The sequence below is a fragment of the Hyperolius riggenbachi genome, chromosome 1 (assembly GCF_040937935.1).
Source record: "Hyperolius riggenbachi isolate aHypRig1 chromosome 1, aHypRig1.pri, whole genome shotgun sequence".
NCBI lineage: Eukaryota > Metazoa > Chordata > Amphibia > Anura > Hyperoliidae > Hyperolius > Hyperolius riggenbachi.
In genome coordinates, this window is record NC_090646.1 from 489,305,643 (window position 1) to 489,319,374 (window position 13,732).

At 45.8% G+C, this 13,732-nt stretch overlaps 1 protein-coding gene across 1 annotated transcript in view; it reads right to left on the reverse strand.

The window, feature by feature from the left end:
- LOC137522543 (solute carrier family 2, facilitated glucose transporter member 11-like) overlaps positions 1-13,732 on the reverse strand; it is a 51,635-nt gene that overhangs the window by 24,686 nt on the left and 13,217 nt on the right. The window contains exons 5-7 of the mRNA XM_068242627.1: positions 6,822-6,951; positions 5,849-5,997; positions 5,587-5,771 (exon numbers count right to left, since the gene is read on the reverse strand). Of these exons, the coding sequence (XP_068098728.1) occupies positions 5,587-5,771; positions 5,849-5,997; positions 6,822-6,951 (464 nt within the window). The remainder of the gene's footprint in view (positions 1-5,586; positions 5,772-5,848; positions 5,998-6,821; positions 6,952-13,732) is intronic.

A 13,732-nucleotide genomic window follows, 5' to 3' on the forward strand; every position in this document is an offset into this window, starting at 1 on the left:
CAGTGGTGGGTTCACTGAACAGGTATGCAGTGGTGGGTTCACTGAACAGGTATGCAGTGGTGGGTTCACAGAACAGGTATGCAGTGGTGGGTTCACAGAACAGGTATGCAGTGGTGGGTTCACTGAACAGGTATGCAGTGGTGGGTTCACAGAACAGGTATGCAGTGGTGGGTTCACAGAACAGGTATGCAGTGGTGGGTTCACTGAACAGGTATGCAGTGGTGGGTTCACAGAACAGGTATGCAGTGGTGGGTTCACAGAACAGGTATGCAGCCAGGAACAAGCTAAGCCTAACTAATCTTTCCCTATGAGAGACAGTGCAGCAGCTCGCCCTACTCTCACTAATGCAGGCAGTGGCACACGAGTGACCGTAATGGCCGCCGCTGCCTGCCTTTTATAAGGGGGGGAAGTGGCTCCAGGGGCTAGTGTAGCCTAATTGGCTACACTGGGCCTGCTGACTGTGATGTAGAGGGTCAAAGTTGACCCTCCATGGTGCATTATGGGGCGAACCGAACTTCTGCAAACGTTCGCGGGACGCGAACGCGAATCACGGAAGTTTGCATGGAACCGTTCGCAGGCGAACCGTTCGGCCCAACTCTAATAGCTACCCTGGTGGTCTTGGCCCCCTCCCATACAGCTTCCCTTGTGGTATAGTGCTTCCCCCTCCCTCCTCAATTTAGCTTCCTTGGTGGTCTAGGGCTCCCTCTTCTCCCAAGTATGGCCACCCTGGTGGTCTAGGGCTCCCCCACCCCCCAAATATGGCTTCCCCTATAGATTCCCTGATGGTGATAGTGGCCCACAGTCACATTCGTGTAGCTTTTAGCATTAGTTGTGTTCACAGTTCTGTATCCCCCTCTGGGGCTCAAAATGTGATTGAACAATGGGAACCAATGCTAAATGCGTTTATGCTCCATAAGGGAAATAAGCTGCCAGCAGTCGGTTGTGTGAACTGGCCTACAGTCTTCATAACAGACTCCAGAGACCCACTGTGCATACAGTACATAGCCACTATAATAACTGTGTATTGTAATAGGGGAAGCCACATAGAAAAGCAATGGTTTATTTAATACAGGCTATCATCACAGAACACACTGGAGGATCAAACCACAGAGCCTACTACAAACTCTAATATACAGTGATATACAGTGTCAATAATGTAATGGCAACACCTACAGCCTGGAGGTATGAACAGCACAATAATATTAATAGATACTATGCTCTATAATGCGCACATACAGTTGACTGGCTTTCATAAAGTTAGGATTATTAACAGAAACTGGCATCAATGGCATACCCACTGCGTCATGCAATTACAGTGGGATGTGAAAGTCTAGGCAACCTTGTTAATCGTCATGATTTTCCTGTATAAATCGCTGGTTGTTAAGATAAAAAATGTCAGTTAAATATATCATATAGGAGACACACACCGTGATATTTGAGAAGTGAAATGAAATTTATTGGATTTACAGAAAGTGTGCAATAATTGTTTAAACAAAACTAGGCAGGTGCATACATTTGGGCACCACAAAAAAGAAATGAAATCAATATTTAGTAGATCCTCCTTTTGCAGAAATTACAGCCTCTAAACGCTTACTGTAGGTTCCAATGAGAGTCTGGATTCTGGCTGAAGCTTTTTTGGACCATTCCTCTTTACAAAACATCTCTAGTTCATTCAGGTTTGATGGCTTCCGAGCATGGATAGTTCTCTTTAACTCACACCACAGATTTTCAGTTATATTCAGGTCTGAGGACTGAGGCAGCCATTCCAGAATGTTGTACTTGAATGCCTTAGTGGATTTTGAGCAGTGTTTAGGGTCGTCGTCTTGTTGAAAGATCCAGCCCAGGGGCAGCTTCAGCTTTGTCACTGATTCCTGGACATTGGTCTCCAGAATCTGCTAATACTGAGTGGAATCCATGCGTCCCTCAAGATTCCCAGTCCCTGCACTGGCCACACAGCCCCACAGCATGATGGAACCACCCCCATATTTTACTCCAGGTAGCAGGTGTTTTTCTTGGAATGCTGTGTTGTTTTTCCTCCATGCATAATGCCCCTTGTTATGCCAAATAACTCAATTTTAGTTTCATCAGTCCACAGCACCTTATTCCTTATTATTATGAAGCTGGCTTGTCCAAGTGTGCTTTAGCATACCTTAAGCAGCTCTGTTTGTGCTGTGGGCTGAGAAAAGGCTTCCTCTGCATCACTCTCGCATATAGCATCTCCTTGTGTAAAGTGCACCGAATGGTTGAACGATGCACAGTGACTCCATCTGCAGCAAGATGATGTTGTAGGTCTTTGGTGCTGGTCTGTGGGTTGACTCTGACTGTTCTCACCATTCATTGCTTCTGTTTGTCCGATATTTTTTTTTGGTTTGCCACTTCAAGCCTTAACTTGAAGTGAGCCTGTGGTCTTCCATTTCCTCAGTATGTTCCTCACTGTGGAAACAGACAGCTGAAATCTCTGAGATAGCTTTCTGTATCCTTCCCATAAACCATGAAGGTGAACAAGCTTTATCTTCAGGTCATTTGAGAGTTGTTTTGAGACCCTCATGTTGCTACTCTTCAGAGAAACTTAAAAGAGGAGGGAAACTTGAAATTGACCCCCTTAAATACTCTTTCTCATAATTGGATTCACCTGTGTACAGGGGTCTAGTCCTGGGAAAAGAAGTGAGTGGACTCACTCGGAGAATTCCTGCGCTGCGCGCAGCGCGTCGCGTCAAAAAATGGGCGTGGTCAAGCACACCGTGGGCGTGGTCATGGGTGGGGCCAAATATACATGACCTTAGCAGTGATGTAAAAGGTCTGCCGAGGAAGTTTGAGCTCTGCCGTAGTGTATCCCCCAAAAATAGATGTAATCTCACAGCATTTCACCAAAAAGACACATAATCTGGTAGAAGTTCCTCCAAAATACAGATAATATGGAAGTGGTTCCCCCAAAATAGACAATGTGGCAGCAGCAGTTCCACCAACATACACATAATTTGGAAGCAGCTCCCCAAAATACGCGAAACCTGGCAGCGGATCACCCAAAATACACGTAACACCCAAAGGACATATAATCTGGCAGTAGTGTTCACCCAAACATACACAATCTGGCAGCAGTTCCCCAAAATACACGTAATCTGGCAGCAGCCGTTCCCCTAACATACACATAATTTGGCAGCTGTTCCCCAAAATACATAACAGCGGTTCCACAAAAATGCAGATAATCTGACAGCAGTTCCCCCAAAATAGGTACTCCCAGGTAGCCAGGACTATAGGTGTCCCCAGTATAAGTAGCCATGAGTATAGTAGTCCCCAGTATATGTAGCCACGGGTATAGTTGCCTAGTATATGTAGCCAGGGGTATATGTGCCCAGTATATGTAGCCAGTGGGATATGTCCCCAGTATATGTAGTCAGGGGTATATGTGCCCAGTATATATAGCCAGGGGTATATGTGCCCAGTATATGTAGCCAGGGGTATATATGCCCAGTATATGTAGGCAGGGGTATATGTGCCCAGTATATGTCGCCAGGGGTATATATGCCCAGTACATGTAGCCAGGGGTATATATGCCCAGTATATGTTGCCAGGGGTATATATGCCCAGTATATGTTGCCAGGTGGTATATATGCCCCGTATATGTAGCCAGGGGTATATGTGCCCAGTATATGTAGGCAGGGGTATATGTGCCCAGTATATGTTGCCAGGGGTATATATGCCCAGTATATGTTGCCAGGTGGTATATATGCCCCGTATATGTAGGCAGGGGTATATGTCCCCAGTATATGTAGGCAGGTGTATATGTCCCCAGTATATGTAGGCAGGGGTATATGTCCCAAGTATATGTAGGCAGGTGTATATGTCCCCAGTATATGTAGGCAGGGGTATTTGTCCCCAGTATATGTAGGCAGGGGTATATGTCCCCAGTATATGTAGGCAGGGGTATATGTCCCCAGTATATGTAGGCAGGTGTATATGTCCCCAGTATATGTAGGCAGGTGTATATGTCCCCAGTATATGTAGGCAGGGGTATATGTCCCCAGTATATGTAGGCAGGTGTATATGTCCCCAGTATATGTAGGCAGGGGTATATGTCCCCAGTATATGTAGGCAGGGGTATATGTCCCCAGTATATGTAGGCAGGTGTATATGTCCCCAGTATATGTAGGCAGGGGTATATGTGCCCAGGTAGCCAGGTGTGCCCCCACCCGGAGGGAGCAAAGCAGAGAAGGCGAGCTATGGGGACAGTGGGGATGGGCGGACATCTCCCCCCCCCCCCCATCACTCACCTTTGTGCTCCCCTTCCTGCCTCTCCCCTCCAGCGTTGTTAAGTGTCGGGCCCGGCGGCGAAAGTGGGCGAACACTTACCTCGTTCCAGCCGCAAGGGACGCTCCGCTCTGTGTGCGGCTAGTCTGGTCTTCTAGCCGCACACAGAGCGGAGCGTCCCTTGCGGCTGGAAGAAGGCGGAAAGACACTTAACAACGCTGGAGGGGAGAGGCAGGAAGGGGAGCACAAAGGTGAGGGATGGGGGGGGGGGGAGATGTCCGCCCATCCCCACTGTCCCCATAGCTCGCCTTCTCTGCGCTGCTCCCTCCACACAAGCCAGGGTGAACGGCGTTCACTCTGAAGAAAAAGTGGGTGAACGCCGTTCACCCGTGTCCACGCAGGACTCGACCCCTGCCTGTGTATGTAGGTCAGGGGTCACTTAGCTTATTTATGCACCTCTATAATTTTATTCAAACAATATTGTGCATTCTCTGTGAATCCAATAAACTTCATTTCACTTCTCAAATATCACTGTGTGTGTCTCCTATATGATATTTTTAACTGACATTTTTTATCGTAACAACCAACGTTTTATACAGGAAAATCATGAAAATTAACAAGGTTGCCCAAACTTTCGCATCCCACTGTACTTCACTTTCTGTTCCTTGAATCATGCTAAATATAACTACTAAAGTCACCTTATTATAACAAATCTTTTTGGGGACAAGCTTGACCACAGGGTGATTTGACACTATCTATAAATAAATTAAAACCTACTGCTTAAAGAACAACAGAAGTAAGAGGTATATGGAGGCTTCCATATTTATTTCCTGTTAAACAATACCAGTTGCCTGGCAGCCCTGCTGATCTATTTGGCTATAGTAGTGTCTGGATAACACCAGAAACAAGCATGCAGCTAATCTTGTCAGATCTGACAATAATGTCAGAAACACCTGATCTGCTGCATGCTTAGTCAGGGTCTATGGTTAAAGGTATTAGGCCCCGTTCACACTGCACGCGTTTCCAGCCGCGTTTTGGAAACGCGTGCAGGTGGCCGACACGCACGACATCAGACATGCATAGAGTGCAATGTCTGATGTTCACACTGCATGCGTTCCGGACCTGTGCGGTTAGAGGTAGAGGATCAGCAGACTAGCCAGGCAGCTGGTATTGCTTGAAAGGCAATAAATATGGAAGCTTCCATACCCCTCTCACTACAGTCGTCCTTTAAATACCACTCAAAAATATGACCAAATATGTTCCCAATTAAGAGGAAAACAATGTATTTTCAAATTATAGCTTTAAAATTGTGAAGTGGTAAGTAATGAAAGACATTACCGCATTGATGCCAATAAGCTGGATGGCTCCACAGATGAGTACAAGAGAGATCATCTGCCACCGTACTGAGCGATCCATCAGGAGATCCTTCACACTTTTCACCTGATCTCCAACTGCTTTCCTCTCAGCCAGCATGTTTTCCATCTCTGCCTGGTGCTCTCCTGGGCCCCATAGCTGCTGCATCGCTAGAAAATCACAGTCAGCAATATCATCATCTGTTTCAATAGATAGGGAAGGACCATCAAGCCACGGATCAACCTACCTTTCAGACAACCATCCTTGTCACCCTTGTCAATGAGTAGGTAGCGGGGGGACTCTGGAAATAATGGCAGTGTCGCCATCTGGATGAGGGCAGGAATAGCACTGACTGACATAAGGTAGGGCCACAACTCCTCTCCACCCAAAATTTCCCTATAATGAAAACCAACAATAAATGAATTAAAGGCAAACTCCACCCCAGTAGAGAGCATTAGACATCTGCTCTTCCTTAAAGAGAACCCGAGGTGGCTTGTAAGAATCCTATTAGCACACAGAGGCTGGGTCTGTATATAATGCCCAGCCTCTGTTGCTATACTGTTTCCCCCCAGGCCCCCCCCCCTTGCGCTCTGCTGGCCCCCATTAATCACACAGCCGTGCTAGCGACATCGCTAGCCGGCTGTTTACATCTGCACTGTCACTCTCCGCTGCTCCCCCACCTCCTCTATGTCGCCGCGCCGCTGATTGGAGGCCGGTCTGGCATCTGGTGCCGATTTTCTGCCTCTCTTGCTCATCGTACCCTTCATTTTTCTGCAGTCTAGTCCAATAAATTCCCTGACTGGCCCAGTCATGAGCCACTGCATATGTGCGGTCCAAGCCACGCACACCTCGCGATCTTGCTCCTCCGGGAGGTGGCCGGGAGGGTTCTGTAACTGGGTTTGTGCAGAACACTCCTAGCTACAGGAGCGCGATCAGATGTTGCACGTGGCTGGATCACGAATGTGCAGTGGCCCAAGAAACAGCAGGATCGTGAGCATTACAGTGGTGCAACAGAGAGGGCCGAATGGAATCCAATGGACCAGACTGTCTACATAGGGCTGGAGGAAATCCCAGGTAAGTAAAAATCCTGAGATGTTCTTCATCTCAGGTTTCCTTTATGCACAAATGACATTTCTTCAATTTCAGAAAATGAATTATAAGATTCATATTAGCTATCAAAACATCATATCATAGGATCAGCCTTATATTGTGAACAATACCTAAGTCCAACTACGAAACCCATCAACTTTCCCATGGCAATGGCGAGGGACACAGATACCGTGACCATTCCGCGCTTACTCTGAGGAGCGCACTCACCAATGTACATCGTGTGGAGATTCAAACTCACCCCTGAGGAAAAGAGGAATATAAGGAGGCATAAGATAAACAGTATCACAAAACTTAAGAATTGGTGTCAATCTTATTTTGTATTATTATTCTATGAAGTTGAACCACAATGTTCACCGTATTCTATGCACAAGATAGCTGTAGGGATAACAGTTGTGCCTGGATGAGTGAATCTGTGAATGCATTTGTTTGAACATTTGCATGCGAGAGTGCGAAGGGTTAATAGATTTTTGCTGTTTTCTAGCCACACCCCCTTCAGCACTTCCCTTTTCTTAATAACTTATATAATGTCCTAACTAGAGGCGATGTGCCTGGATATATGTATTTTTTTCTTGTTACCGACCCCTGTGGCTAGGGTCTAATTCAGTGCACTCCCTCCTTCCCCTATATGTGTTTGTCAGCATGCACACAGCTTATGCTGGTGTATGTGCATGGTGCACATGGATACATTACGTTAGCTCCCTTGTGCGATTGGTAAGATGCACTATCTGTCCCAGGAGAGGACGTCAGGATGTGTGCTCCTAATCCATTAATAGGTTTGATGCAATGAATGTGTTTGCAAGTCTGCACTATGCATGTTACAGGGCCAGAGTTAGGACACCTATATTTACCTGGGTACTTCTGCGCAGTATAGGTGACTAAGCATAAGAATGCATTCTTCTGTGAACTAAAACCCCGGCTTTTAACTTAGCTGTAGGGATAACAGTTGTGCCTGGATGAGTGAATCTGTGAATGCATTTGTTTGAACATTTGCATGCGAGAGTGCGAAGGGTTAATAGATTTTTGCTGTTTTCTAGCCACACCCCCTTCAGCACCTCCCTTACCTTAATAACTTATATAATGTCCTAACTAGAGGCGATGTGCCTGGATATATGTATTTTTTTCTATGCACAAGAGGGGACAGTGCTGAAAAAAACTGAATACCAAAAGAGGCCAATGCACTGTTTATTTGTTTGTTTCTAACAATACACTAACTATATCAATATGTGGCTATGTAAACCTTTCTGCTTTCTACTTTCAGCTCTTCATCAGCACCACGGAGAGGGCTAACAGGAGAAAGTTTTTGAGCAAAATCAAACTATACTCTAGCTGGGTGTCCTGCATTTTGTTTTCCTTTGAAAAGGACAAATAGTCATTTGACACCACTGGGGAAATGTGTTTACAGTATTAGGTAAATGCACATTGGTCGCTGACAATTAGGGACAATATGTATTAGAAGGAAATTACCCTTTGTCTTCACTTATGAAGGCATTTTTTCATATGTATGTGGCAGTGGCGTAGCTAAGGAGGTGTGAGCCCTGATGCAATGTTTACAATGGGGCCCCCCAAGCACTCTATACATAACAATTGATACGGCGCACCAAAACCTGCCAATGGCAACTACAGTGTCAGAGGTGCAAGAAGGGGATGGGGAGCAGTTTGTTAATGATTACCACTATTCAAAGTATCTATAGAAGTGATTATTATGAGCACAGGACCAATAGAGAGCTAATACTGTAGTTGAGGGAGGGCCCTGATGCGGTCGCTACCTCTGCACCCCCTGTTGCTACGCCCCTGGTATGTGGATAGGCAGATGTCCTGTATCGTTGTTTGAACTGTGTCAGGATATGTCTGTGTAAAATGGGTTTTGGGCATTAAAAATAAGAAGTGAGAGGCAACTAAATATAGTAAGTGAGCGTGAACAACCAATTGGGGTCAAGGTAAACAATGAACGTATCTGTATATTTTGGAATATGGGGGGGGGGGGGCACCTGCACAGACATGGAGAGAACATACAATCTCCATACAGATAAGTGACCTTGACAAGGTTTGAACTTGGGACACTAGTGCCACGCAAAAAGTATACTATCTGCTATACCACAGTGCTGCCACCACCATTCTATGAAGTACACATTACTTGTTTCTCAGGTATGTATTAGGTTGGTCCAGCCACTTTTCTAGCCTTGACCATGTTTGTTAGGTTTGGGGTCCTTGGCATCAATAATGTGATAATGGAAGCAGTTTATTAATCAAGCCAATCTGGTTGGCTGTTTGTGGCTATGCCCCTTCTTCTGAATTTGAACTCCAGTCACCCAATGACTGTAACAGGTTTGAGGCCTCTGCCATTAACAGTGTAAGAATGGCAACAATATTCCCCTTGAAAATCAATAGGTTTATTTTGATTGGCTGTTGTGGGCTCCACCCACTTTCCCTGAATTTTTAACCCCAGTCGCTTAGTGACTAACTGTGCCAAGTTTGAGGCTTTATTACCGTGAGAATGGAAGCCTCTTAAATTTTCCCATTGATGTGAATGGGTGAAATCCCCCAGATCATATCTTACCAGGTAGTGAAGGATCTGTATATCAAGTTTCGTTGAAATCGGTTACAGGGTTTTCTTACTGAGTAAAATTCACTTTATTACCCCAAACAGTTTGGAAACAACTGCAAGGTTGCAGGAGCAGACAAGGTAGGCAGCTCTTTTATTCAGATCAATGGCCAAGCCGTGCTGGTGATAGCATGGCAGTGTGTGCTCATCGATGTGGTGGAAATACAGAGATTTGATTGAAGCTAGAGTGCAGATGGGAGCACCAGACTGCATGATGATGCTTTAATTCTGTGTGATAGAACAGTCCATGCCAGTACCGCAGGATCACCGAGAGCTACCAGATAAGTGGGTGGCTAAAAAAGATGGCAGCAAACCACTAACAGGTGTTTTGTGTGGAGACCGTGCTTGTATACAGAAAAAATTATTATCCTGCAGTATGGGTGCAGCCGGCGCCCCCATAGGCCATAATGTGAATTATGGCTATAGCGGCACTCAGTCAGGAAATTGGGCGGGGTCAAAAGACAGAGCCCAAATTATGATAAAAACGGTAACTCACCTGTCAGCAATAGCTGGAAGCAAATTACGTGTTACCCCAGAGTCCACAGTGGCCCAAAGGGGGAATAGTAATTAACGCTGCTGGGACATTTGCAGAAGCAGGGTGAGGTGTTTTTTGGCTTTACCCCACGCCCAAAGTTCCCGGCACTTTAATTATATTCCAATAATTTGAGAAATGCACTCCGCTGGCTTCAAACTTTCGTTTGTTTATTGAGCAAAGACACATACATGTTACGGGTCACCTGACCCTTCCTCAAGTGTACCACCCACACAAACTACATTCCATTATATAGGACCGCCCTGACTAGTCCCACCACTAGTCAAAGTGAGTGAGGAGGTTGCTACTATTGAACGTGAGTCTTTGTTGAGGCCTAAGATGAAAGAGAAGACCGGCAAAGGGAGAATCCCATTTGTTCTCCATTATGGACATTTGTCCAGGAGAATAAGGGGGATCGTTTGCAAATTTTGGCCTATTCTACAAAAAGATGCTGTGTATGGTAATTTGTTTAAAGATTACCCTCTATTTGCTTATAAGAAGGGGGGAACCATTGCTAATTTTGTTTGTGGACGGGTCGTGGAGAAATCGCCAACATTACAAGGCCGGAAAGGCACGCATCCGTGCTATTCTTGTAATTGTTGTTCTGCTATCATCCGAGGTGAATATTTATCTCACCCACATACTGGCCAGAGGATCCCTGTCAGGGGATGTTTTAATTGCGATACAACGCACGTTGTGTACGCATTAAAATGTCCTTGTTAAAATGTCCGGACTTGTATATATAGGGGAGACAACCCGTAACGTGAACGTTCGGATTCAAGTACACAAGCGCAGTATAGCAGAAGTGCGCAAATGCCTGGGAAAGGGGATCGAGAAGCAGAATGTCCCTGTGGGCCGACATTTTGTTCGGGCCGGACATTCTGCTTCTCAGTTGAGGTGGATGGTCCTGGACTCTGTCCCCCCCCTGCGAAGAGGGGGTGTCAGAGAAAAGATACTGCTCCGTAAAGAAGTGGAGTGGATAAGAGCATTGGATTATGTCAGCCCGAGAGGCTTGAATGAACATGTGAGTTACAAATGCTTTTTGTGATTTATTACAAGAAAGAATAATTGTTGGGGAAGCAATGCTGCGGGAAATGTTGATGACCCCTCCACTAATCATTGCAGGGTAGACGGTATAGTAGTGCCCTGTATAGGAAATAAAAATTTATTGTATATGTTGTAATGAAGATGGTTGCACTAGGGTGGGACTTCCTGTCAGGGCGATCCTATATAATGGGATGTACTGTTCACCCTATACACATCCTCCATTAGCAAGGTTATCTCCTCCATGGGTTTTAATTATCATCTGTATGCAGATGACACCCGGATCCAAGGCCAGTTCAAGTAACAGTTGGGCCCTAGGGCAAAATTAGCCTGGGGGCCCTCCAACAGACACCCCCCGGCCAAAAAGCATCATTAGAGGCCCTTTGTTGCAGCCAAACTTCCCTCCTGGGCCCCAGAGCTGGCTGCTGACCCTCCCCCAATCACCTCCCAACTTAAAAGACTCTGCAGAGACCCTGGGGAGCAACAGTTAACATGGGGAGGAACACCTTGGGGGCCCCTACAGGCTCTGGGGCCCTGGGGCAGTTGCATATGTTTTCCTATGGTAGCTCCAGCCCTGCCCAGATCTACCTCCACACCCCTGACATATCCACCACTACCATGGACAAGGTCTCCTCCTGTCTATCAGCCATTTCCTCCTGGATGTCCTCTAGGTTCCTAAAACTAAACCTAGACAAAACTGAATTTATGATCTTCCCACCCCGGACATCCATAAACCTCCCAGATGTGCATGTCACTGTTAACCACACTACCATTCGTCCTACCTCTCAAGCCCGCTGTCTGGGTGTCACCCTGGACTCCACACTCTCCTTCACTCCCCACATCCAAAACCTCACAAAGTCCTGCAACTTCCACCTTCGTAACATCTGTAAGATTCGCCCTTTCCTGACCTCTGCCACCACCAAACTCCTCATCCATGCCCTCATAATTTCCCGCCTTGACTACTGCAATGCCCTGCTGTCTGGTCTCCCTATGACCCGAAAAGCCCCACTGCAGTCCATCATGAATGCGGCAGCCAGAATTATCCACTGCTCCCATCGCTCCACCATGGCAGATCCCCTCCTTGAATCCCTCAACTGGCTTCCTATCCAGTCCAGAATCAGATTCAAGATACTGTGTCTGACCTACAAATCTGTCCACAAAACCTGTCCAACCTACATTTCCAATCTTACTCAGAGGTACACGCCTAGCTGCTCACTCCGCTCTTCCAATGAACTTCGTCTAACCGATCCCCGCATCACCCAGTCCCATGCACGCCTCCAGGACTTCTCAAGAGCTGCTCCAACACTATGGAACTCCCTACCTACACCCATTAGGGCAGCCCCCTCCTTCAACAGCTTCAAGAAAGCCCTCAAAACTCACCTTTTCACTCTGGCCTACCCCTCACAAGTGCTCTAAACCCACAGCTGAACTCTGGTCCCCTACCTTCCGTGTCCTTACCTCTCTCTCTAGATTGTAAGCCTTTGGGCAGGGTCCTCCTCCTTTTGTGTCCTACCTGATCATGCACCTTCATTACTGCGAACCCATGCTATGCATCTGAGGGAACCTAACTTGCCTAATCTCCATGCTCCATCCAGTGACTAACCATAAAATTGTACTCATACTGTGCTGCATGATCTGGTCTTTCTTGTATTCAGGTATTGTCATTTTGCTGTATGTCACCCCTAAATATTGTATGTATCCCTATTTATTGTCCAGCACTGCGTAATATGTTGGCGCTTTATGAATACAATAAAAAATAAAATAATAATACTGTACACTGTTTTTGCATCATTCATTTGTTACTACTTAGCTGTCTGAGTTTGCAAATCAGTCTACTGTACCCTTATCAGATGCTTCATGCCTGAGAGAACAGCAGTATTTTGTCCAAACTGCACTCCTTATCCCATCATCATCACCAACATGAGGAAGTACAGGAGTAGCTAGGAGGGGACACCGGCAATTCTTTCATTGTGAATGCAGAATGTATCAATACCCATCTCCTCTTGGTGCCGCTGACAGACTGTCCCTGCTCAGTATGTAACCTCTCACTCATCCACCCTTCTACCCAGAATAGAGCAGGATGCTCTGGAGACATTTAAGCAGCATATCTCTGCAGCCATCGCTCCTAAACTTTCACCTAAGAAAATCATTACCAATTGTTTTAGATTACAATTATTGAGTGAGTGCATGCAGCTTTAAACAAGCCCAGAAATACTAAAAATGTCAGAGGGGTTACAGTATAACAACTTCATTCCACATTTTACGCACTACAGCAATATTCATATGGCATATTAAGGCTGATTCACTTATTGTCAGTAAGGTTGCTGCACTCGGGAGACCTTCCATGGCATCTGAACACAATTATCTGAGAAAGCGGAACTTTGTTGATCTCATTTTACATTTATAACATTGCTTGAGAATAGAGATTCAGACAGAGTTTGGGTGTATATTTTGGTATTCACTTGGTGCCCAGTCCAGTCAGCTCAATTGACTTCAACTAAATGCCTGCATTCAATTCAAAACTACTTAGAAAGATCACATAGTCATCATATGATTTCTATAGCTGCTTGCTACCTGGCATTATTTGTTATGATAAATTGGGGGAAAGGCTCAGATGAGATGGCAGACATTACCCCTGGAACTTCACCAGAGCCTAGGCACTTGCCTAAGTTGACTTGTGGGTAATCTGGCTCTATCTGTATGAATAACCCTTTTCCTCCTTGCCTGAATGTACTTTCATAAAAGAGATCAGGTGGATAGGATTGTATTGGCTGTTGTTATTTTCAGGGACTCATTGCTGCCAGTTTCTTCTCATTGATTTCTCACTTTCCATAGCAATAAAT